Consider the following 27,025-nt stretch of genomic DNA (forward strand, 5'->3'; position numbering starts at 1 on the left):
GTGTTTTGGAGGGAGAGCTGTAGTCTGCTGCAGGGCTGTAGAAAGTTCAGACTCTGTAGTAGGTTCTGGAGTTGCAGTAAGCTCCAGGTCCAAAGATTTAACTGTGATACTGGGTGATGTTGGATGCTCAGCATGATCCTGATCTGGTGTTGGAACTACTGGGTTCTGATATACTGGAGGCTGAGCTACAAAAACCTCCTTAGGTGGTTCTGGAGGCTGGATTAAGGTCCCCTGCATGGTTGGAGAAGGTTCATCCTCCTTAGTGGGTTCTGGCCTTATGGTCAGTTCAAGGTCCAAAGGTTGAAGTGTGACCTCAGTCAAGGTTGGATGCTGAGCCTGAACTTGCTCTGGATTTGGAAATGTCACCTCGGGGTATGTTGGAGGAACTGCAGTCTGCTGCAGGGCTGCGGAATGTTCAGCCTCCATTGTAGGTTCTGGAGCTGTGGGAAGCCCCTGGTCCAAAGATTTAACTGTGACACTGGGCATGTTTGAATGCTGTGCTTGATCCTGTCCTAGTGTGGAACTGTCATCCCATAATGCACTGGAGTTTGTGCTACAACCTCCTTAGGTGGCGCTGGAGGCTGAGATGGGGCCTCCTGCTCGGCTGGATAAGGTTCTGTCTCTTTAAGGGGTTCCAGAGGTAGGTCTGGGAACTCTGTTGGACTGGAAAAGATTCCATATTCTCAGGGAGATGTAGAAGCTGAGGAAGGGTCCCTTGAGGGACTGGAAATGGTTCCACCTTTGCAAGGAGCTCTGATGACTGAGCCTGAAGCTCCTGCTGTGTGGGAGAAGGTACCACCTCCTTAGGGGGCTCAGGAGATGTAGCTGAGTCCCGCTGGGTAACTGGAGACTGAGCTGGGGCCTACTCCTGGACTAAAGAAAGCTCTATCCTTCCAGGGGGATCTGGAGTCTGAGTAGGGTCCTCCTGTTGCACTGGAGGATGTTCAACCTCTTTAGTGGGCTCTAGAGTTAAGATAACTGCAAGACCCATGGGTTTAACTGTGATATTAGGCAACACTGGATGTTCAACTCCCCTGGACTGAGAGGTGAGAATGTCACTTCATTATGCACTGAAGGTTCAGCTGCACCATCTGTAGAGGCCCCTGGAGGCTGAGTTGGGTGCTGATGCTGGACTGGAGAAGGTCCAACCCACTCAGTGTGCTTTGGATGCTGAGCTGGGCTCTCCTGCTGGCTTGGAGAAGGTTCAGTTTCCTCAGGAAGCTCTTCAGGTTGAGTTGGGGCTCCCTGCTGAACTGGAGAAGGTTCAACATTTTCAAAGGGGGTTGGATGCTGATCTGAAACCTCTTGCCGGACTGACAAAGGTTCCAACTGCTCAGGGGACACTGTAGACTGAGCCGAGGTTTCTTGTTGAGGTGGAAACGCTCATTAGTGAACGCTGGAGTTACGATAAGTGCGAGATCCACAGGTTTAACAGTGACATCGTGCCGCTGAAGAAGCTGAGCTTGATCCTGACCGAGAGGAGAAACTGTTGTCACAGGATGCTCTGGAGAGAAAACTACAGTCACATTAGAGAGTTCTAGAGACTGAGTTGGATAGGATTCAAACTCACAGGAGACTCTGCATGCTGAGCTGTGGCTTCCTGCTGAGGTGGAGAAGGTACAACCTCAGGAGCCTGTGGATGCTGATCTGGAGTCTCCTGCTGGCTTGTGGCAGGTATAACTTCTCCAGAATGCTCTGGATACTGAGCTAGGGTCTCCTCTTGTACTGAAGATTTATTATGTGTACTGGCTTCTGGAGATTGGGCTGGAGCCTCCTGTTGAACTGGCAAAGGTTCAACCTCCTCAGGTGGCTGTGAAGGCAGCGTGGGGGTCTCATGCTGGGTTGTAGAAAATTCTGCATTAGTAAGGGGCACTGAGGACTGAGCTGAAGGCTTGTGCTGATTTGGAGAACGTTCCACCTCTGGAGTGGGTTCTTTTGTTATGTAAGCTCCACATTTGCAGGTTTGACAGTGACATTGGATGTTTAAATGCTTAGCATGAGGGTGACTTGGAGGTGGAACTGTCATTTCCTGATGTCTGAAGCTTGAGCTGGCTGTCCCTGTTGAGTTGGGGAAGGTTCCACCTCCCCTGAAGAAGGTTCTGGAGTCTGAGCTGGTTGCTCCTGCAGGGTTGCAGAAGGTTCTATCTCCACTGGAGACAGAGCTGGGATCCCCTGCTCAGTTGGAGAAGATTCTGCCTCATTAGCGGGCTCTGGAGACTGAGCTGAGGCTTTCTCCTGGGTTGCAGAAGTTTCAGGTTCTCCAAAAGACTCTGAAAGCTGATCTGGGGTCTCCTGCTGGGTTGCTGGTTTCACCTTCTCAGGAGGCTCTGTAGGCTCAGAAGGCTGAGTCAGTTTGTTCCTCTTCACTTGGAGAAGGCTCAGCTTCCACAAGAGGCTTTGGAGGCTGACCTGTGGGCTCCTGCTTGGTTGGAGAAGATTCAACTTCCCCAGGAGGCTCAGAAGGCTGAGCTCATTGCTCCTGCTCCCTTGAAGGCTCAACCTCTCCAGGAGGCTCTGGAGGCTTCACTGAGGTCTTCTGTTGGGTTGGAAAAGATTCTGTCTCCTCAGGATGCTCAAGAGGTGGAGCCAGGGCCTCCTGTTAAGTTGTAGGAAATTCAGCTTCCGTAGTGGGCTCTGGAGTGATGGGAAGTTCCAAATCCAGAGGTTGAAGTGTAACACTGGGCAAGTTTGAATGAGCATGACACTGAACGCCAGGTAGAGATGCTACCTCTACACTCACTGGAATTGGAATTACATATCAGTAGGGAACCCTGGAGCCTGAGTTGGGGCCTCTTGATGGAGTAGAGAAGGTTCAATCTCCTCAGGGCGCTCTGGAGACTGAGATGGGGTCTGCTGCTGAAGTGAAGGTGGTTCTGCCTCTTCAGTGTGCTCTGAATGCTGATCCTGGTCCTCTGCCTGGGGTGAAAAAGATTCAACCTCCTCAGGGGTCTGTGGATGCTGAGCAGGGGTCTCTTGCTGCGGTAAACATTCTGCCTCCTCAGTGAGCTCTGGATGACGAGTTTGGGCCTCCTGCTGGGATGGAGAAATTTCAGCTACCTCAGGGGGCTCTGGAGGTTCATCTGGGCTCCCCAGAAAATCCCTACAAGGGTCTCCTCCGAATAAGAAACATCTGTACTGTGATCTAAATAATCACCCTGCAACTGTTGTTCTACACCCTGAGTGTTTTTTTCAATTTGGCCTGTCGTTCCAACAACTTTGGCAAGACGTTGATGCTGAACTGGATCATTCTTCAGGTTTTGGGGTGATACAATAAACTTCATTGGTTTTGAGACCTTACTACCTAGAGGTGGAACAAGAATTTCAAATGATTGGTGACCTTCAGCCTGATCTAGACCTATGTTTTTAGCCTTATTTTTGTGTAGAAGGCAGAACCAAGGATTGATTATGATTCCAATCTAGCACTGGAACTACCTCTGGGAGCTTTTGATGTTGGGTTTGCTTGTTATTCAGATCCTGATGTGGAACAGTAAACTGATCTGGTCCTGTAGGCAGCTCTCCAACGGAATCCGTGTCCGGGTATGGAGCCTCAGTCTCAGTCAACTCCTGATGAGGTGGGGCCAACATCTGGACTGGAGATGAGGACATCAATTAATTAAAGCCTCCGGCTTCTGCCAGGGGTGTAAGGGCATGGGGCAATTTGGGAGGGGGGTCTGAGGCATATGAAGACCAAGCCTCGTCAGATGTGCGGGGTTGGGGGGTCACCTGAACGGGGTCCAGGGCCCACTCCGAAGGCTGAACTGCCTGAACTAGAAGCCACAGTTGTTGCCACGTGAGGAAGAGCCGTGGCAACCAAAGGAATGACCGGGACATAATGTGCAGCGGCTCCCAGGTGCAGTGACACATGCCAGTGAGGAGCCAGAGCCACATCCTGTGTCTGAGCTGAACCGCTATGCCAGTGCCGAGGTGAGGGCTCACGTTAGCAACCGTGCGCCCCTCCCCCCCCCAACTTCCCACCCGTTATTTATGACATCTTTAGTTACACCACCTTTATTAGGCTCGTGCGGAGATCCAATCCGTGCCACCAGAGTGGGCCTTTTTCCCAGAGACCCAGGGCACAAGCCATCCTTCCCCTTGCAAAGGCAACAATTACCTCCTGCCGGGCCCTCTTCCCAACCCCTCCCTGCCCTCCCTGGCCCCAAACAATGAGGTGGGATTGGGGTTGCAGACCCGAGTGGCCCCAAACTCCAGCAGCCAAGGGGTGGAAGGGGGTTCGGAAGGATGTAGAGCTTCCTGAGGAAACCACAGGACGTGGCATTCTGGGAAATTCAAAAGTGCTAGTCCAGTCTGGCAATATGAACTCTTCCTCCTCCGAGCTGAAGTCTGAGAGACATTCTTCCTCCCTTTGGCCACACGGCTGACAAGAAAAGTAGCTGACCTGCAAAATGAGCACCAGTTAGCGTGGCGGGAGGGGAACACACCTTACAATTATTCAAAAATGTTGTGTATATATGTCCATGCCACTCTCTCACTTTGTCACAGCAGCTCGGTGATTTGTGACCACCTAGAGTGGTGGGATAGGGAGGGTGGGAGGGAGGGAGGTGCAAGAGGGAAGAGATATGGGAACATATTTATATGTATAACTGATGTATAACTTTGTTATAAAACAGAAACTAACACACCACTGTAAAGCAAATATACTCCAATAAAGATGTTAAAAAATAAAATAAATTGTTGCCATTTCCTCCAAACTCTCAGTATTCACGTCTCATTAATAATTCACCACTCTATTATTAGGGGTTACCACTGAATCAGTGATGACTCCAGAACTTCTATAGGAGGCGTTTGGGGCAGATGAATAATCCATTCTGGGAAAGAGACTCTAAAACCAAATGAATGGCCCTTTACATTAGCATGGGAAAACTTCTCCCACCCCACCTTGTCTCAACAGAGCCATTAATCTAGAGAAAACTACAGTGTCACTTTTCAGAGGTCTTCCCTGGGTGCAGACATGGAGAAGGCACTTAGAATGTTAAAGTCAGCATGTTAAGTAATTTTCTTGAAATACTGTAACTAGCACCCAGTTTACTTTCTTCACAGTCCTTTTCATAATCTATTTAATTTTAGTCCTTTTTAATTGTCTGGTACACCTCTAACACCTAAACTCCAAGACAGAAGGAGCTTCATCTTATTTCCAGTGCCTAGCACATAATGGTTTCTAAATGGAACTCATTCCACGATTGGCCTCATTTAGGAATGGATCTGTTGTTATAATCAGGTTTCCAAAATCTTTAGTATCAATACGGAATCCTTTCCTCTCACATTTCACAGTAAGCTAGACTTCTTTTTTTTTTTTTTTTTTTTTTTTTGCGGTACGTGGGCCTCTCACTGTTGTGGCCTCTCCCATTGTGGAGCACAGGCTCCGGACGCGCAGGCTCAGCGGCCATGGCTCACGGGCCTAGCTGCTCCACGGCATGTGGGATCTTCCCGGACCGGGGCATGAACCCGTGTCCCCCACATCGGCAGGCGGACTCTCAACCACTGCACCACCAGGGAAGCCCGTAAGCTAGACTTCTTAAAGCCCAAATATGGATACGTCTGAAGTTTCCTTGACTGATTTAAATTGAATTAAAATAATTATTTTCTACAGGAAAAACTTTCAAAATTTTTACATTTTTCAGAACATAACCACCTTTTCTTTCTCTACATTCTTCCCTTCAAAACAAACTTTGCAACATTGGGGTGAGTTAACTAATCAGAAATCTAGCCCCAAATTAAGCTCTCAATGACATGAAACACATTTTTTGCTCCTTTTTAATAAAAATCCTATGTGCAGTACATTACTGTTTTCTTTTAGAAATTACGTTGAGTATTTGATCCCTAATTCGAGGCATCCATATAATTGCTTTACAGCAAGGTTCTTTGGCAAAATATTTAATACAAGATATATATGAGATGCTGAGATCTGGGTAATATACCTTACTTGAAATGCATGAATAGTTTTTAAACACCGTAGCATAATCACACTTAAGGCCATAGTTACTTTGTTCCCAAATTCCTGCAATTCTATTTGAGGGGAGTTCTAAACGGCCTGTGTCTTCTCCTGTGTCCACAACTGTAGACGTATATTGATGGCCCTCAATCCTGCTCTCCAAACTTCAAATAAGGGGCCAGAGACAAGGCTCAGAACTTGGAAAAGTCCTAGAAATACCCTGCCTCAAAAGCAGTTTCAGAGTTTCACATTTTCCTAAGGATGACAGAGCTGAGTAGACATGCCAAAGTCTTCCAAATCCTGCTGGATGTTTTGAATTATGGCTACACTGGCTGTAAAACCCCTTGAGTTTTTATCTCCACATACAAGAATTAAATCCTGTAGTTCCTCTTCCGTTCTAGCAACTGTGACCTCTTCACAGGGTCTATATGCCACAGCTATTTTACTACTTTCTGAAATAAAGTTAACAAGGATCAATTCAGAAGTTTTCTTGTTCTAAAACTTCCTGTATACAATGGTAGCATCCAATAATTAGATATTCTTTTGATTTCTAAAAGCAGAAAATAAGAGCATTTTCCTAGAAGTTCCCTCATCTGACACTCCAGTTTTTATCATAATTATTTGTGAAAAAATATATAAGAAGTATCAACTTTGGTTCAAAAACCTTTATGATCTTAGAAATAAGAACTAAGGAATAATGACATAGAAATTAAAAGCTGTGGAAACAAAAATGTTCAATCACAATACAATTAAATAGGAAGGCATTAGGTGGGGGTCAAAGTGAGTTCAAACCTGGGATAGATACCACTGGACTATAATAGACACTTCATATTAGAAACAAGGTAAGTGCCTACTCCTTGGGACCAAAATTCTACCAGATACAATGAACAAAGTGTTGGAGACAGAGAGAGAGAGAGCATTTGCACACTCTACTGGCAGAAACTGGACCATGTACCTTTTTGACAATACAGCTTTCCTCAAGGCAAGCTAGAGCCACCAGGCTTTTTGGTCTAAGGAGTTTTGAGTACATATAAGGAATACTTTGGCATATTAGGGACAAACAACCCAGACATTTAGTTTGGTTCTTAAAGGTTGTTACCCAGAGTTGACAGCTGATGGAGATTCTGCCTGATGACCAGGGAAGTCAAACTTCACTGGAAGGACTGCCCAGGCTGGAAGGCCAAGACCAATCCAGGGTCAACTCTTACAAGCAAATAAGGTCTCTGACAACTTAGCTAGGATTTCTCAGTCTCTAAGCCTGTAGGGCTGTGAAGCAGGGGAGCAATTCTGTTCCAAGAATCTACTAATCATAAAGTTTCCTTTGGGCACAGCCTGTGACATTCTCACTGCTGTATAACTCGATAGGGAACACAATCAACGCTATTCAGTAGCATGACCACTTTTAAGGCTCACAAAAACATAGCCGATTATTATATAAGAATCATATTCACCCAATATATCAGAAGTGAAAACTGAAATTAAATTGATTCCAAAAACATAATCTAATAAACTCTTCAACAAGAAAACACCAACAATAAGAATAATAGTCCATATATTTTGTCTGCTTACTATGTTTCAGGCATAGTTCTAAGCTTTTTACATTCATCATCTCATTTACTCTTACAATATCCCCCATTAGGTGATAAGCTGAATTACTAACCCTATTTGCAGATAAAGAAATTGCAGCTTAGAGATATTAAATACCTTCAAATGTCTCTGGCTAGAAAAACCTAAAATTGCAACAACAACAAAAAAATCTAAGAGACAATGTTAGGACTCAAACACAGGTGTCCAAGGCTTGTAATCACCACATTATTCTGTATGATAAGCAAGCAATTGAGGAAGAACTGGATCAACACTTTCAGTATGAACTGAGGCAAGTCATTCTACGTCACTGCTGCTGTGAAAGCATCTGGTGAATGAAAGAATATGTAATGTTTTAGATAACCATTATTTTCATCCAATTAACTTTTCATATAACTTTATTTGCTCAATGAAACTGAAGCACTTCAAGGACAATCAAAAAGGTCTTACCTAAAACCACAATCAGCAGTTTCTGGAATGCATCTGTCATAGCCTTCTGAATAGCAAGCTTCTGGGTTACCTTCCTTTTCATAAGGAATGCTAATGACCCTAAATCCAACCAAAACAGATGAATTTAAAATGCCTGTCTGCATAACTGATTTCTAGGTTATGTGCTTAAAACTAAAAATGCATCTGTGATTCTTAGATCATTATCTTAGTGATTAAGGGCAGGCACAACACTGGGGTATGGGTGAATGTCTCTGTTGTAGGTATACCCTGGCTTGGCACATTTTTACTGCTCAGATCTATTCTGAAAGTTCCTAAAATACTCAATGGGAAATGCAAACCAAGAACGTGCACAAATCTCATACTACTCACAGATTTCAAATGGACAAGCTGAGGCTGCACTGCTACAGACCCTGCTCTCCTGTGCATAAAGGGCTGGATTCATACAGTGAGATAGATTTGGTGGTAGTGCAGATGATCTGGCCTCTCCTCAACCATCACCCACTCAGGTGGATGGTGGAGCATCCTCCACTCCATTCGCTAACAGCCCTGCCTCTGACTTAAAACCCTAAGCCCAAGTGCCATGGATCCTAGGAAAAACTCAGTACCAATCGGAGTCCTCCTTCTAGGGATCTACATTTACTTTTTCTGCTCAGGCCCTTCTATAGGAGGCAAAGGACTGAATATTTACACAAGAGTTTATTTCAATCTTTAGACAACGACTTTGTTGGGATAACTGAAGGCCAGAAGACATCTGTATTTGAAGGACTGTTTTAGCACAAAACAAATTATTAACCAAAAAACAAACCAAAAAAAACCCTAATTTTCCCCCCTCCTAAGCTTCTTTGCAGGCAGTCAGTTCTAAAATTCTAAAGTTTAAGGTGCTGTCAGGTATTGCCTAAGATAAAAACCTATATTGTCAGGCAGAAAAATTCTGCCCAGCTCATTAGTTGCCTGGCAAAGGTGATTATGTATCTGAAAAGTTGAGTTTCAGAAAGAAAGGAAAACAGAGAAATCCCACTCCCTCACTCCCCCCACACACACATACTGGAAAACAGACCTTCCTACAACTTATCCAAAGGTTCCTCAGCCATGCCAACTCCGGGACTCCTGCACTCGTGGGAGGAAAACTCCACCTCTAAAGCACAAAACAACTTCAGGCTTTGCTTCTGAAGTGGTGTCACAATATCTTCATTTTCCCTTTCTTCAAGGTTAGAAAGATGCTGAAGCTGTTAGGATTTTGAATTAAAGGCTAGACTTCAAAATATTCTGTTGTTAGAAATAAAAACTAAACTCCAGCAATCCCAGGTAATAGTTTAGGTATGCTATAGCTTCAAAATCAAGTGAGACTTGCAAATGAATGACTAGATATGGACAACTATTTTTTATTATATACCATACAAGTACTGGAGAAAATTATGGACACCACTGTCCAAGTCATTGAGATTATCACTAATTCTAGGTGGCAGGCCAATGCTCAGATACTTCCATGTGGAAGCCTCTCACATCTCCTCCCCATAGCCCTGTTCTATTCTTCTCTCTAAAATCTAGGAGTTCAATGTTGAAAGGAGTCTGCTTAGTCAAAGAAAATCTACCGAGTTTACCTTGATGATCCTTTTTGAGCACCCACTGAAACCAAAGTAGTAATTTGCCAATTCTTGGCATCTGGAGCTGTTTAGGGCCAATGTATTATGTTGAACCGCCTTATGTCTGGTGCCGAGATGAACCTAAAGACATAAAAGACCTAAAAGTATCACAATCCTACATAGAGACTTATTTTGGATATACCTGAGATTTATCAATACCAATTTCATAGAGTGGTTGTGAAGATTAAGTAGGACATTTTAAGCAATGAGTTCACAGTCAGCCCTAAATAAATGTTATTTATTTTTTTTTCTTTTTCTTTTTTTTTTTTGTGGTACGTGGGCCTCCCACTGCTGTGGCCCCTCCCGTTGCAGAGCACAGGCTCCGAACGTGCAGGCCCAGTGGCCAGGGCCCACAGGCCCAGCCGCTCCACGGCACGTGGAATCCCCCCAGACCGGGGCACGAACCCGCGTCCCCCGCATCGGCAGGTGGACTCCCAACCACTGTGCCACCAGGGAAGCCTATTATTTTTAAGTCAGTAATTTTCTGCATCATTTCCAGGGCCCTTGATTAACCGGAAGGTTCCCTGACCTCTGGTGGTGAAAGTGATGATGAAAGCAACCAAGGAAGCCCAGCAGAAGCCTATTATGGGGCTGGGGGTAAGCAAAGGAAGTGAACTGTTTTAGTCGTCTCATCCTGTAGTCCCTGCTTGAGAGTATGAGCTGAAGAGGAGATAAGATGGACCTGCCACTGAATTAGGACCTTAATCTGCAGCACCCCCTCCCAAGTTACTAAACCCTGTTAGAAGAGGGAATACGTATACCTCTATAAATATAAATAAAGCAACCAAAAGAATTAGAGGTTCATTTGCATTAACAAGCTTCTTTGAAAGTGCAAATATTTCCAGTCTTAACTCTCTAAATAACTTACATATTACTGTGGATTTTTTCACCACTAGTTCTTTCTTAAATGTGTATTTCCACTTTGAACAGGGTGTAGTATATAAATATAGTCATAAAAATTCAAATAATACAAATAAAGTCAAAGCATTGTTAATTCTTTATTAATTTCTTTGTGCATCTTCCTCTGTCACTAGTTTATGAGCTCCTTAAGTGCTTGAAGGAACCATATATTATTCTTTCCAGAAACAAGCATAGATCTTGGCATATAATAGAGGAGTGATGTTCTGTTGACTGAGTGAAAGAATGAGTACATAAGAAAATGAAATTACTTTCTCCAACTGAAGCTGCCTGCTGGGAAGGAGAAATGAAGACTAATTTTTAAATGTTGTGTGTCACATGGGAGGCTAGGCCCTGTACGGTGAGTCATAATGGAGCTGTCCTGGACAATTAGGAAGCTTCAGAAGGGCTCTGAGCCCCTGGGTAGTACAGAGAGTTGACATCTTGGATAACCTTGTCACAGTTCTTGCTGGCAAACATTTCCCTTCATGCTAATGAGAAAAACTCAGATACATTAGGCCTTTCCTTCATTTTATTTTAAGATGTTACTCTCTTTTCTGTATTTATTAAAAAAATACAGGGGAAAAAAGATAAGAAGTATGTATACCTGCCAATGAATAAAAGAACACATAATTGGAACTTCCCTGCTGGTGCAGTGGTTAAGACTCCATGCTCCGCCCCCGGAGGAAGATGGCGGAAGAGTAAGACGCGGAGATCACCTTCCTCCCCACAGATACATCAGAAATTCATCTACACGTGGAACAACTCCTACAGAACACCTACTGAACGCTGACAGAAGACCTAAGACTCCCCAAAAGGCAAGAAACTCCCCACATACCTGGGTAGGGCAAAAGAAAAAAGAATAAACAGAGACAGAAGGATAAGGACGGGACCTGCACCAGTGGGAGGGAGTCGTGAAGGAGGAAATGTTTCCACACACTAGAAGCCCCTTCGCGGGAAGAGACTGCAGGTGGCGGAGGGGGAAAGCTTCGGAGTAGCGGAGGAGAGCACAGCAACAGGGGTGTGGAGGGCAAAGTGGAGAGATTCCAGCAGAGGATCGGTGCCCTCAGGCACACACCAGCTTGTCTGCTCGGCCGCCGGGGTGGGCGGGGCTGGGAGCTGAGTCTCAGGTATCCGGTTTCAGTTGGAGCACAGGGAGAGGACTGGGGCTGGCGGCAGGAAGAGAGCCTGAAGGGGTTAGTGCACCATGGCTAGCCCAGAGGGAGTCCGGGGAAAGGGTCTGGAGCTGCCGAAGAGGTAAGAGACTTTTTCTTCCCTTTTGTTTCCTGGTGCACGAAGAGAGGGCATTAAGAGGGCTGCTTGGGGAAGCGCCGGAGAGAGGCGCGAGCCGCGGCTACAGGCGCGGACCCCAGAGACGGGCGTGGGATGCTGGGGCTGCTGCTGCCGCCGCTGCGGGACCTGTGTGCGAGCGTGGATCAATGTCCACCCCACCTTCCGGGGGGCCTGTGCACCCTCCACTGCCGGGGTCCCAGGACCCGGGGACGGCTTTCCCGGGAAAGCGCATGGAGCGCCTCGGTCTGGTGAAACGTCACGCCGGCCTCTGCCGCCACAGGCCCGCCCCACACTGCGTGCCCCTCCCTCCCCTCTGCCTGAGTGAGCCAGAGCCCCCGAATCAGCGGCTCCTTTAAACCCGTCCTGTCTGAGTGAAAAACGGACGCCCTCCGGCGACCTACACGCAGAGGCGGGGCCAGGTCCAAGGCTGAGACCCGGGAGCTGTGAGAGGAGAGAAGAGACAGGGAAATCTCTCTGTGCAGCATCGGAGGCAGTGGATTAAAGGTCCACGGTCCACTTGATGTGCCCTGCGTTTGTGGAGTGCATGTATGGACAGCGAATCATCCCAAATTCAGGAAGTGGACTTTGAGGACAAGATTTAAGACTTTCCCACCTTTTCCTCTTTTTACAACGAATTATCCCAAATTAAGGAGGTGGACTTAGAGAGCAAGATTTCAGACTTCTCGCCCTTTTCCTCTTTTTACAACGAATTATCCCAAATAGAGGAGGTGGACTTGGAGAGCAAGATTTTTGATTTTTCCCCCTGTTCTCTTTTTGTGAATGTGTATGTGTATTCTTCTGTGTAAGATTCTCTCTGTATAGCTTTGCTTCCACCATATGTCCCAGGGTTCTATCTGTCCGTTTTTTTTCAATGATTACTTTTTAATTTTAATAATGCTACTATATTTTATACTTTATTCTACTTTACTTTACCTGCTCTTTCTTTTTTTCCTACCTTCCCTTCCTCCCTCCCTCCCTCGGCCCCTCCTTTCCTTCTTTCTCTCTTTCTTTCCTTCCTCCTTCCATCCCACCCTTCTTCCTTTCACTCTTTCTTTTTCTTTCCTTCCTCCCTCCCTCCCTCCTGTCTTTCTTTCTTTCTTTCTTTCTTTCTTTCTTTCTTTCCTTCCTCCCTCCCTCCCTTCTTCCATTCACTCTTCCATTTTCTTTCATTCCTCCCTCCCTCCCTCCTCTCTTTCTTTCCATCCTTCCTCCCTCCCTCCCTTGTTTCTTTCTTCCTTCCTTCCTTCCTTCCTTTCTTTCCTTCTTCCATTCTTTCTCTCTCTCTTTCTTTCTTCTACTAATTCTTTCTTTCTACTTTTTCTCCCTTTTATTCTGAGCAGGGTAGATGAAAGGCTCTTGGTGCTGCAGCTAGGAGGCAATGCTGTGCCTCTGAAGTGGGAGAGCCAACTTCAGGTCATGGGCCCACAAGAGACCTCCCAGCTCCACATAATATCAAGTAGCGAAAATATCCCAGAGATCTCCATCTCAACACCAGCACCCAGCTTCACTCAACGACCAGGAAGCTACAGTGCCGGTCACCCAATGCCAAGCAACTAGCAAGACAGGAACACAACCCCATCCATTAACAGAGAGGCTGCCTAAAAACATAATAAGGCCACAGGCACCCCAAAACACACCACCAGACGTGGACCTGCCCACCAGAAAGACAAGATCGAGCCTCAACCACCAGAACACAGGCACTAGTCCCCCCCACCAGGAAACCTACACAACCTACTGAAACAAACTTAGTCACTGGGGACAGACACCAAAAACAACGGGAACTACGAATCTGCAGCCTGCAAAAAGGAGACCCCAAACACAGTAACATAAGCAAAATGAGAAGATAGAAAAACACACAGCAGGTGAAGGAGCAAGCTAAAAACCTACCAGACCTAACAAACGAAGAGGTAATAGGCAGTCTACCTGAAAAAGAATTCAGAATAATGATAGTACAGATGATCCAAGATTCTATTTCCAAGATCCAAAATCTTGGAAACAGAATAGACAAAATGCAAGAAACAGTTAACAAGGACCTAGAAGAACTAAAGATGAATCAAGCATTGATTAAAAACACAATAAATGAAATGAAAAATACTCTAGATGGGATCAATAGCAGAATAACTGAGGCAGAAGAACGGATAAGTGAGGTGGAAGATAAAATAGTTGAAATAACTGCTGCAGAGCAAAATAAAGAAAAAAGAATGAAAAGAACAGAGGACAGTCTCAGAGACCTCTGGGACAACATTAAACACACCAACATTCGAATTATAGGGGTTCCAGAAGAAGAAGAGAAAAAGAAAGGGACTGAGAAAATATTTGAAGAGATTATAGTTGAAAACTTCCCTAATATGGGAAAGGAAATAGTTAATCAAGTCCAGGAGGCACAGAGAGTCCCATACAGAATAAATCCAAGGAGAAATACGCCAAGACACATATTAATCAAACTGTCAAAAATTAAACATAAAGAAATCATATTAAAAGCAGCAAGGGAAAAAAACAAATAACACACAAGGGAATCCCCATCAGGTTAACAGCTGATCTCTCAGAAGAAACTCTACAAGCCAGAAGGGAGTGGCAGGACATAATTAAAGTGATGAAGGAGAGAAACCTGCAACCAAGATTACTCTACCCAGCAAGGATCTCATTCAGATTTGATGGAGAAATTAAAACCTTTACAGACAAGCAAACGCTGAGAGAGTTCAGCACCACCAAACCAGCTTTACAACAAATGCTAAAGGAACTTCTCTAGGCAAGAAACACAACAGAAGGAATATACCTACAATAACGAACCCAAAGCAATTAAGGAAATGGGAATAGGAACATACATATCAATAATTACCTTAAATGTAAATGGACTAAATGCTCCCATCAAAAGACACAGATTGGCTGAATGGATACAAAAACAAGACCCATATATATGCTGTCTACAAGAGACCTACTTCAGACCTAGAGACATACAGGTTGAAAGTAAAGGGATGGAAAAAGATATTCCATGCAAATGGAAATCAAAAGAAAGCTGGAGTAGCAATTCTTATATGAGACAAAATAGACTTTAAAATAAAGACTATTAGAAGAGACAAAGAAGGACACTACATAATGATCAAAAGATCGATCCAAGAAGAAGATATAACAATTGTAAATATTTATGCACCCAACATAGGAGCACCTCAATACATAAGGCAAATACTAACAGCCATAAAAGGGGAAATCGACAGTAACACACTCATAGTAGGGGACTTTAACACCCCACTTTCACCAATGGACAGATCATCCAAAATGAAAATAAATAAGGAAACACAAGCTTTAAATGATACATTAAACTAGATGGACTTAATTGATATTTATAATACATTCCTTCCAAAAACAACAGAATACACATTTTTCTCAAGTGCTCATGGCACATTCTCCAGGAGAGATCATATCTTGGGTCACAAATCAGGCCTTGGTAAATTTAAGAAAATTGTAATTGTATCAAGTATCTTTTCCGACCACAATGCTATGAGACTAGACATCAATTACAGGAAAAGATCTGTAAAAAATACAAACACATGGAGGCTAAACAATACACTACTCAATAACGAAGTGATCACTGAAGAAATCAAAGAGGAAATTTAAAAATACCTAGAAACAAATGACAGTGCAGACACGACGACCCAAAACCTATGGGACGCAGCAAAAGCAGTTCTAAGGGGGAAGTATATAGCAATACAATCCCACCTTAAGAAACAGGAAATATCTCGAGGAAACAACCTGACCCTGCACCTAAAGCAATTAGAGAAAGAAGAACAAAAAAACCCCAAAGTTAGCAGAAGGAAAGAAATCATAAAGATCAGATCAGAAATAAATGAAAAAGAAAGGAAGGAAATGATAGCAAAGATCAATAAAACTAAAAGCTGGTTCTTTGAGAAGATAAACAAAATTGATAAACCATTAGCCAGACTCATCAAGAAAAAAAGGGAGAAGACTCAAATCAATAGAATTAGAAATGAAAAAGGAGAAGTAACAACTGACACTGCAGAAATACAAAAGATCATGAGAGATTACTACAAGAAACTCTATGCCAATAAAATGGACAACCTGGAAGAAATGGACAAATTCTTAGAAATGCACAACCTGCCAAGACTGAATCAGGAAGAAATAGAAAATATGAATAGACCAATCACAAGCACTGAAATTGAAACTGTGATTAAAAATCTTCCAACAAACAAAAGCCCAAGACCAGATGGCTTCACAGGCGAATTCTATCAAACATTTAGAGAAGAGCTAACACCCATCCTTCTCAAACTCTTCCAAACAATATCAGAGGAAGGAACACTCCCAAACTCATTCTACGAGGCCACCATCACCTTGATACCAAAACCAGACAAGGATGTCACAAAGAAAGAAAACTACAGGCCAATATCACTGATGAACATAGATGCAAAAATCCTCAACAAAATACTAGCAAACAGAATCCAACAGCACATTAAAAGGATCATACACCATGATCAAGTGGGGTTTATTCCAGAAATGCAAGGATTCTTCAATATACGCAAATCAATCAATGTGACACACCATATTAACAAGTTGAAGGAGAAAAACCATATGATCATCTCAATAGATGCAGAGAAAGCTTTCGACAAAATTCAACACCCATTTATGATAAAAACCCTGCAGAAAGTAGGCATAGAGGGAACTTTCCTCAACATAATAAAGGCCATATATGACAAACCCACAGCCAACATTGTCCTCAATGGTGAAAAACTGAAACCATTTCCACTAAGATCAGGAACAAGAGAAGGCTGCCCACTCTCACCACTCTTATTCAACCTAGTTTTGGAAGTTTTAGCCACAGCAATCAGAGAAGAAAAGGAAATAAAAGGAATCCAAATTGGAAAAGAAGAAGTAAAGCTGTCACTGTTTGCAGATGACATGATACTATACATAGAGAATCCTAAAGATGCTACCAGAAAACTACTAGAGCTAATCAATGACTTTGGTAAAGTAGCAGGATACAAATTAATGCACAGAAACCTCTGGCATTCCTGTACACTAATGATGAAAAATCTGAAAATGAAATCAAGAAAACACTCCCATTTACCATTGCAACAAAAAGAATAAAATATCTAGGAATAAACCTACCTAAGGAGACAAAAGACCTGTATGCAGAAAATTATAAGACACTGATGAAAGAAATTAAAGATGATACAAATAGATGGAGAGATATACCATGCTCCTGGATTGGAAGAATCAATATTGTGAAAATGACTCTACTACCCAAAGCAATCTACAGATTCAATGCAATCCCTATCAAACTACCACTGGCATTTTTCACAGAACTAGAACAAAAAATTTCAAAATTTGTTTGGAAAAACAAAAGATGCCAAATAGCGAAAGCAATCATGAGAACGAAAAATGGAGCTGGAGGAATCAGGCTCCCTGACTTCAGATAATACTACAAAGCTACAGTAATCAAGACAGTGTGGTACTGGCACAAAAACAGAAAGATAGATCAATGGAACAGGATAGAAAGCCCAGAGATAATCCCACACACATATGGTCAACTTATCTTTGATAAAGGAGGCAGGAATGTACAGTGGAGAAAGGACAGCCTCTTCAATAAGTGGTGCTGGGAAAACTGGACAGGGACATGTAAAAGTATGAGATTAGATCATTCCCTAACACCATACACAAAAATAAGCTCAAAGTGGATTAAAGACCTAAATGTAAGGCCAGAAACTATCAAACTCTTAGAGGAAAACATAGGCAGAACACTCTATGACATAAATCACAGCAAGATCCTTTTGGACCCACCTCCTAGAGAAATGGAAATAAAAACAAAGATAAACAAATGGGACCTAATGAAACTTTAAAGCTTTTGCACAGCAAAGGAAACCATAAACAAGACCAAAAGACAACCCTCGGAATGGGAGAAAATATTTGCAAATGAAGCAACTGACAAAGGATTAATCTCCAAAATTTATAAACAGCTCATGCAGCTCAATAGCAAGAAAACAAACAACCCAATCCAAAAATGGGCAGAAGACTTAAATAGGCATTTCTCCAAAGAAGATATACAGACTGCCAACAAACACATGAAAGAATGCTCAACATCATTAATCAGTAGAGAAATGCAAATCAAAACTACAATGAGATATCATCTCACACCAGTCAGAATGGCCATCATCAAAAAATCTAGAAACAATAAATGCTGGAGAGGGTGTGGAGAAAAGGGAACACTCTTGCACTGCTGGTGGGAATGTGAATTGGTACAGCCACTATGGAGAACGGTATGGAGGTTCCTTAAAAAACTACAAATAGAACTACCATATGACCCAGCAATCCCACTACTGGGCATCTACCCTGAGAAAACCATAATTCAAAAAGAGACATGTACCAAAATGTTCATTGCAGCTCTAGTCACAATAGCCCGGAGCTGGAAACAACCTAAGTGTCCATCATCGGATGAATGGATAAAGAAGATGTGGCACATATATACAATGGAATATTACTCAGCCATAAAAAGAAACGAAACTGAGCTATCTGTAATGAGGTGGATAGACCTAGAGTCTGTCATACAGAGTGAAGTAAGTCAGAAAGAGAAAGACAAATACCATATGCTAACACATATATATGGAATTTTAAAAAAAGATGTCATGAAGAACCTAGGGGTAAAATGGGAATAAAGACACAGGCCTACTTGAGAATGGACTTGAGGATATGGGGAGGGGGAAGGGTAAGCTGTGACAAAGCGAAGGAGAGGCATGGACATATATACACTACCAAATGTAAGGTAGATAGATAGTGGGAAGCAGCCGCAGAGCACAGGGAGATCAGCTCGGTGCTTTGTGACCGCCTGGAGGGGTGGGATGGGGAGGGTGGGAGGGAGGGAGATGCATGAGGGAAGGGATGTGGTAACAGATGTATATGCATGACTGATTCACTTTGTTATAAAGCAGAAACTAATAAAAAAAAAGGTTATGAAGAACCTAGGGGCAGGATGGGAATAAGGATGCAGACCTACTAGAGAATGGACTTGAGGACATGGGGAGTGGGAAGGGTAAGCTGGGATGAAGTGAGAGAGTGGCATGGGCATATATACACTTCCAAATGTAAAATAGATAGCTAGTGGGAAGCAGCCGCATAGCACAAGGAGATCAGCTCAGTGTTTTGTGACCACCTAGAGGAGTGGGATAGGGAGGGTGGGAGGGAGGGAGATGCAAGAGGGAGGAGATATGGGGATATATGTATAACTGATTCACTTTGTTATACAGCAGAAACTAACACACCATTGTAAAGCAATTATACTTCAATAAAGATGTTTTAAAAAAAAAAAAGACTCCATGCTCCCAATGCAGGGGGTCCAGGTTCGATCCCTGGTCAGGGAACTAGGTCTCACATGCATACTGCAAATAAGATTTCACACGCCACAGTTAAGAAGCCTGCATGCCACAACTAAAGGAGCCTGCCTGCTGCAACTGTGGAGCCCTTGAGCCGCAACTAAGGAGCCCGCCTGCTGCAACAAAGACCCAGTGTAAACAAATAAATAAATAAATAAAATTGAAAAAGAATGCATAATTAAAGGAGGTAACAATTTCGGGGCTGTCAGTAGTAAACTAAGGCTCTGCATTAAATAAAGAAATCTAATACGAATGCCCTTTCCTCTCAACTCTATAGAGACGTGTAGGACATTTTCTTCTTTACTCTATCAGTGACGGGCTTTCTGCTGTGAAAATCTCAGTACCTAAGCTTATGGAATGGTCTTAATGTCCAATATAAGAAAAGAACTCATTACTCACAACTGATACCAAGTAACTGTTTCATAATCTTTCCAGGACCATCTGTAATATCTGAGTGGTTATGTGAAATGGTTGCAGGGTCTGCAAATTAAAGAATGTCTGACACAAAATCAGTTCAATCCCAGGGAGTACAGCCAGGATTGAAGAGGGTTGTAAACAGGGCACAGAAGTGGGGGGTAGTGTACCTGGAGTCATATCTGAGGAGAGTTCTCAGATTCAATAAAGGTGAAATCAGTGAGTAAAGAAATATGGGTGAGAATAGGCAGCAAGATCAGTAGGAAGTAGCCAGAGTAAGAAGCCAATCGGAGAAGACACAATTATAAAGTGAAAGGTCTGGGAAATCTAAGCCTCACTCACTTATTCAGTGGAAATGAAAAGGTCCTTGAGAAAGGAATGGTGGCTGAATAGAGGCACATAATGAAATGTTAATTCTGGGGCAGTAAAATTGGATGGCATGTTAATATGGAATAAGGCTTCTACAGTGCATTAAAGAATATTTTAATCATTTTCTGGAATCTGAAAGGAGCTCTGAATAGGCAGTTTGAGAGTGATGGTGATGATGAAGCCTCCTTTATGTTACATCTGAGAAAAGTTTGTCAAGCTCGGGACTTCCCTGGTGGCACAGTGTTTAAGAGTCCGACTGCCAATGCAGGGGACGTGGGTTAGATTCCTGGTCCGAGAAGATCCCACATGCCGCAGAGCAGCTAAGCCCGTGTGCCACAACTACTGAGCCTGTGCTCTAGAGCCCGTAAGCCACAACTACTGAAGCCCGTGTGCCTAGAACCCGTACTCTGCAACAAGAGAAGCCATCGTGATGAGAAAGCCATGCACCACAACGAAGAGCAACCCCCGCTCGCCACAACTAGAGAAAGCTGGCGCACAGCAACAAAACCCAACGCAGCCAAAAATTAATTAATTAATTAGAAAAATTTGTCAACCTCACACATTTAAAATCCACATAAAAGTAAATATAAGGAAGTCTCTTGTGAAGATTTCTTAAATTAAGGGGCAGCATAAAATGACATGGGGTTTAACATCAGTTAAGTTTGGGTTTGGCCTCTAGTTTCCACATATACTGTCATGAACCTTAAGTAAGTCACTTAACCATCCTGAGTTGGAGTTTCTTCATCTAAAAAAAAGAAAGAAAGAACTGGGGAACTGGGGCATCAGTGGAGCAGTGCATCTGAGGGCATTCTGTATACCACAGTGCTGTAGAAACGTTGGCCTTTTTTTTTCCCCTGGGATGTAGGATCTTAGTTTCCTGACCAGGGATTGAACCCGGGCCCTCAGCAGTGAAAGTGCAGAGTCCTAACCACTGGACCGCCAGGGAATTCCCGATGGCCTATTAGTTTTAAATTCAGCACTTCATCCTAGTAGAACGAGGAATTCCACATTTGGACCCACCTTCACTGGAGATGTCTGAAAAAGCTGCTTCTGGTCGCATGCCTTTTGGGCTCTGTGGGCATCCCTTGGTGAATAAAACTTGATGATGGCATAGAACCCAGGACCGGCCACTGCTGCATTTGGGAAGACTCGGACTGAATACAGAAGGCCAAACTGGGAGAAGACTGTGAACAGAGAATGCTGTAGGGTGGTCCCACGCTAAGTTAGTGCAGAAAATTTCACGCCCAGGAAACAAAACCACCCATTCCCTTATATTCCCCCAGCCCTCCGCCACAGGCAACTGTGGTGAGCCTGCAATTCCAAACACTTCTCATTTCATGAACACGTTTCCCTCTGAAATCCTAAGCTTCGAGAAGCATTAGGAGGCAATGCCGTCTGTTGGGAACTATCTCTCAAAACGCTATGGGGGCGAGCTGACTGCTCAGGTCGGCTCTAGAACTAAGATTCCTCTCAGTGGAGACCACAGGCAGATGAGGTGCTGAAGCAGTACCCCGGGGCACCCAGTTACTGGGGCTCGGGGCGGCTTCCTCCACCCCTCCCTCCGCCCCGGCTCGGCTCACTTGCAGGTCCTCGGCCATGGGTCCAGAGCTCAGCTCCCACACCAGCAAGGTTTTGTCACCCCCGATGGGAAACGCAAAAGGTACCAACTCCACCACCCTACCGTCACCGTGTGTGCGCGGCTCGGGGCGCAAGCAGACTGCGCCTGTGCACGCGAGCCCGCGCTTTTTTAAAACGGGAGCCTGAGGGGCGGAGTCAGCTTGGTGGGAGTGGGATGAGGGCGGTGCTTGGACCTCTCCCTCGCCCCTCCCACTCCCGGCTTGTCTCTGCCTCTAGTTTCCCTTCTGCAACCCCCGCGGCCAGAAGTCTTGGAGTTTAGCGCTTCTATTCAAGTGTATTTTTAGCGTAGAGTCCAAAGTGTGAGTTTACAGGATCGAATGGTGCGGACATCTTTATAGCAGCTGGCTTCATCTTCAAACTCTCAGAGAAGACTAGAGTACTAAGTAGTTAGCGCTAGCAATCCACTGAACTTTAAAAATTTAGACTTCCCAACTCGGTGTGAGAAATGACCACCACAGATACAATCCTTCGACTTGAGTGTTTTCATGAGCCTTAAATATGCATATCAAGGTATAACTCATTAAAGCCATCAACAGTCTAATATGAAATTCTTAAAAAGCTTGTTTCTAGCCCATTTTCCTAAAGTACCCCCAAATCACCGAGCACATTTCACCATCCCCACCATGACTTTCTCCACCTCAATATATCAGACCCTTAGCCCCACCCATTACCTAGTTCTGAGCTCTTTTATTTCAAAAATTGTTGACTTTGGAGGAATTACTTGGATGTTGATACTGTTTCAAACCAATAACTATAGATTTATTATCTATATCATTATCCATGGCATTCATTGTATGTATCCATTTATTCATTGTATCCATTATCTGTGTATGGAGAAGATCCATAATCTTCTCCAGATAGATTATGAACCCCTCATGAACAATATTTACAGATTTATCATCCTTTTTCTAGTACCTAGCACATTCATACTCTATTAGGTACTCAAATATACTTGGGATTAATCCGTTGTGGAGCACAGGCTCTAGGCAAGCGGGCTTCAGTAGTTGCAGCACGAGGGCTCAGTAGCTGTGGCTCGCAGACTCTAGAGCACAGGCTCAGTAGTTGTGGCACACAGGCTTAGTTGCTCTGCAGCAGGTGGGATCTTCCTGGACCAGGGCTCAAACCCATGTCCCCTGCATTGGCAGGTGGATTCTTAACTACTGCGCCACCAGGGAAGTCTGGAAGGCGGATTGCTTACCACTGGACCATCAGGGAATTCCCAGGATCCGCCTTTTAAAGAAGCAGCCCAGAGATGTTTGAGTGTAGAGGTCCACAGACCATATTTTGAGAAATGATATTTCCCTATGGACACTTTTCCTCTGGCAGTGCTTTTGAATGGCAGCTATGCTCTCTGATGCTGCACTGCCTGCAGTCTACCCAGCTTTCATTCCAGTGAGAACATTCCAGAGACCAACTAAGGATCAACTCCAGGTGTTTCTCCAGTCACCTCTGGGGCTGGCTGCATGTCACCAGCAACCAGTACCTTACCTGCTACCCAAGTACAGTGACACCTTCCAGATTTGTGACTCAGCTAGCTCTCCACCACGTTATTCTATGTAGACACCACCCCCCTTTTACAAAGCCTTGGACACCCATAAGCTTATTTTTAAAAAGGAGTAGGGCTCCAGGACTTCTCCAAGTACAGGTGGTGCCTCCACACCATACCTGTATATGGACACATGTTGGATAGTGTTGGTTGGCTCTTGACACCCATTTCTACCTCCTTCTCTGCAGGTGCTAGAAGCCTGGGAACCATATTTCACAGATCCCCTCGATAGCTGGGTTCTGCCAATAAAATGTACTTGTGTGAAATTTGGAAGGTGGAAAGCAGATGGAAATCATTCTTTCCTCCTCTGCAGTAGACACCATATTCCCCATTTAGTCACACCCTTGGGGCTTTGGGGCTGCAATGACCTCATCAGTGGTTTCCCAAAATTTCCTGACTTCTGAGTGGCAGCAGCAGTTTTGAGTCTATGGGAAGCAGCTGTGGTGGAGTAACCTGAAGGCTAGTGCTACAATGCCCCCATCCCCAACTTTCACCGCCATTAGCCCCCTCAATGATAAGCACCAACTGTTTGGATATAATCTCCCTTTCTTTCTGGCATTTTTTTTTTTGCTTGAAATATCTAGAGTGCTTTCTATTTTCTTGTCTATGGTAGTTTAAAAATATGTCTGCAAATTCTTTGACTCTTCTTTCTTCAAAAGCTGGAGTCTAAATCCCCTCCTCTTGAATGTGAGCTGGAACGAGTGACTGACCTCTAACCATGCTATGTGGCAGAAGTGGTGCTATGTGCCTTCTGAGGCCAGGCCATAAGAGGAATGACCTCTGTCTCTCTCCTGGACAGCTCCCTCTGGAGGAAGCCAGCCATCATGTAGTGAGGACATTCAATCAAGTAGCAGGTGGACAGACAGGCCCACACAGGGAGGAAATGAGGCCTCCCTCTAACAACCAGCACAACCCTGGCAGCCAGGTAAGGGAGTGAACCATCTTGGAAGTGGACCCTGAAGCCTCAGTCCAGCTGTCAGATGACTGCAGCCCTGGCCGATATCTTGAGGACCTCATGAGAGACCCAGAGACACAACTGCCCAAGATATTCCTAAAGGCTTGACTCAGAAATTGTGAGGAATAAATGTTTATTGTTGTTTTGAGCCACTATTTTGGTGTGATCTGTTACATACCACCAGATAGTCAATACACTGTCTGATTCAGGGGTTGAACCAGACAGACTTGAGACCCTCAATATATTGAATTGGCATATTAATGAATGATGCGCTCGTAACCGTTGGGGACTTCGGTCCTGGGCTCCAAGTCTTTTCCTCTAACACAATACTTGCCATGCCAACAACCCACAGATTTTCCTGGGCACGAAATTCCTCAACCCCCTACTGTGCAAATATACAGTAGGGTTTTATTGTTCAGGGGGTGGGGTGGGAACTTATAAGCAAAACAATAACAGTGTGCACTCAATCCCACAAGCTTTCAGAGAAGGGGATTAGACCACACTTAGCTGCATTGTGTGTCCCATGACCAGAGTTCCCGTAGAGGAGGAGCCAGCCTGGAGTGTGTCACAGTTACAGGGATGTGAGGCAGGGAACGTCTATACTACTAACAGTGGCAACTGCTTGGTGACAGAAATGGTCGCAGTAGGAGGGGGAGCCTATTTTTTCCATTGAGCTCGCTGGTACCTGCTGAGCTAGCTTTTTGCTGAGCTACTGAAAGTGGAAAGGAATGAGTGTTCAGGATTATCCGAATTATTTCTCATCATCTTCTGGATTCCCAACACCTCACTGATCTCCATTCCAAGGTTACATTTGGACCTTATCATCATCTAGAATTTGTCATAAAAAATCTTAAATCTACAATCTTTTTTTTAAGTACAATCTTTCATTCTCTGAACATAAGCTCTTGTCCTTTCAGTTCTCACTCATGTTTATCCACCGTACATGCTCTTCAGTTGCATCAAAACCTCTGGTCTGGTGTCCCATTTTCGCCCAGTTCCTACTTGGTCTAAACACCCAGGTTGACCTCTCGGCCTCTCTAATTTTAGGTCACCATCAATGTACTCTTTATAAAACTAAAGCTTCGTCATGTCTCTTCTCTGTTTAAAACATTGTACTTTGTGCTCTGTTTGGTCAAGGCCATGTGCTTTGACCAGGCCCTTTGGGATTGGTTCTCTGCTCGCCCGCACAGCCTCACCTACTGCCCTTTCCTCCTTGTGCTTCATGCTTGGGAACACCAGCCTGCACATGCTTCAAGCCCACCCAAGCTTTCATGCCTCTTGCCTCTGTACTGTCCTCCATCTAGAATGCCTTTCCTTCAACTCGTCCTCTCAAGAAACTTCTGTTTGCGTTTCTTCTTCTTCCCCTCCTCTAAGCCATCCCTCACATTACTCCTTTCCAGCCAACCAAGAGCTGAACCACTTCTTGGTACACTGCCATTGTCATATCAACACACTGTCTTCCATGTATGTCTTCAGGTGACTGTGCTTCCTCTCAGTCTTAGGGCCCCACAAGAGCAGGGACTTTGTCCTAATCAGTTCTTTCCCCAGCGCCAGGCACAGTGTCTGGCCTATAATCCAGGCCCAGATCAAGTTCTACCTTTCTCATGGACCCTCCTTAATTTCCTAACCCTCCCTCCTCTGAATCCTACAATTTTCTTCTCTGTATCATTTTTGCCCTAATCATATATTGTCTCATTTCATTATCTTTTAAAAAGTGGATCATTTCTCTGACAGATTTCATCGGAATCAGAATTTTCATTCATTTAGTAGCTGTTGGCCTTGTATCTCCCTCTCCCCTTCTATCTCTCAGGTCTCACTAAGGAGTTGGGCTCTGAGCTAGTTTGTCCATCATAAGATGGTGACAGAGGCAGCCCCAGGCGGCCATGTTTTGTACCACCTGACCCTGTGCACCCCTCCTGCTTCTGGGCCAGAGCCAGGGATGAGTCCCTGATCCAAGGAGAGACAGCTCACTCACAGGCTGGCCAGGTGAAGTCTCTGGCTCTGGCAAAAACACTGCCCAATCTAAGTCAAGCTGGGCAAAGCAGAATCTTACTCTTGGGAATTTTAATTTAGAAATATGGTAGGGTAGCATTTGAGACTAATAAAAACTTGTGCAAATCTGAGGTAGTATGATACAAAAAATATTATCTAAGCCTCATTTATGTACCAACTTTGAAATAATGGAACTATCCCAAAATAGGAACCTGGAGCTACCTGGAATCCTGGTCCACACTTTGGGAAGCCCAGCAGTACAAGGATCTCTACCCCTGGTTTCTCGTCAGCTCCCTGTCTTTGTGACCACCTCTCCTATTGAAATTAGACCCCCACTCATTACAGAGTTTGAGCGGGCATGGGGACCTTCCGCTCTTGTGACCTAATAGTGTAACCAAAGTGCCTAGTACTGTACCTGGTCCATAGCAGGTGCTCAATAAACAGCAGCTGCCTCCTTCTCTTCACTATTATCATTGTTATCAACTCTCTGGTGGCAAACACAGCTTATACTTCTCTGCATCCCTGTTGGAGTCTAACAGTTCCGGGCTCCAAACTTAACTCACACTTTTGGATGTGGGGCCTTGGGCCCTTGAGCAGGTTACCTACATTCTTTAAACCCTGTTTCCTATCTGTCAAATGAGGATAACAAGATATGCTTCCACGGACTGTTGGGCTAAATAAGACCATAAGATGCCTAACCCAGGGCTTTGCACCAAGCAAGCAAGTGGTGAACGTTAGCTGCTGTTGTTTCCTATTGTTAGTAGTACTAATCATGTGCCTTCAACACAGTAAATACTTGTTGGCTCACTGAAGTCATCGCCCAGAGAAAAACACTTGTTTTTCATTCTCAGTAAGAAACTTTGGGAGGTGACTTGGGCAGGCACTGAGAGAAGAGATGTCTCTCATGAAGCATCA

At 44.2% G+C, this 27,025-nt stretch overlaps 1 protein-coding gene across 1 annotated transcript; it reads right to left on the reverse strand.

Annotated features, from left to right (window-relative positions):
* Positions 1–2,022: 2,022 nt before the first annotated feature.
* Positions 2,023–25,103, reverse strand: LOC309794216 (uncharacterized protein; the record flags this gene model as incomplete). The annotated part of the gene is made up of 11 exons (XM_082605425.1): positions 2,023–2,419; positions 2,756–2,916; positions 3,433–3,590; positions 4,189–4,396; positions 6,317–6,402; positions 7,985–8,091; positions 9,050–9,210; positions 9,586–9,708; positions 21,000–21,179; positions 21,560–21,739; positions 25,062–25,103. The coding sequence occupies 11 exons, from the start codon at positions 25,101–25,103 to the stop codon at positions 2,023–2,025; spliced, it is 1,803 nt and encodes a 600-aa protein (XP_082461551.1).
* Positions 25,104–27,025: the final 1,922 nt, after the last annotated feature.

The sequence above is a fragment of the Mesoplodon mirus genome (genome assembly GCF_964341445.2).
Source record: "Mesoplodon mirus genome assembly, chromosome: 18".
NCBI lineage: Eukaryota > Metazoa > Chordata > Mammalia > Artiodactyla > Ziphiidae > Mesoplodon > Mesoplodon mirus.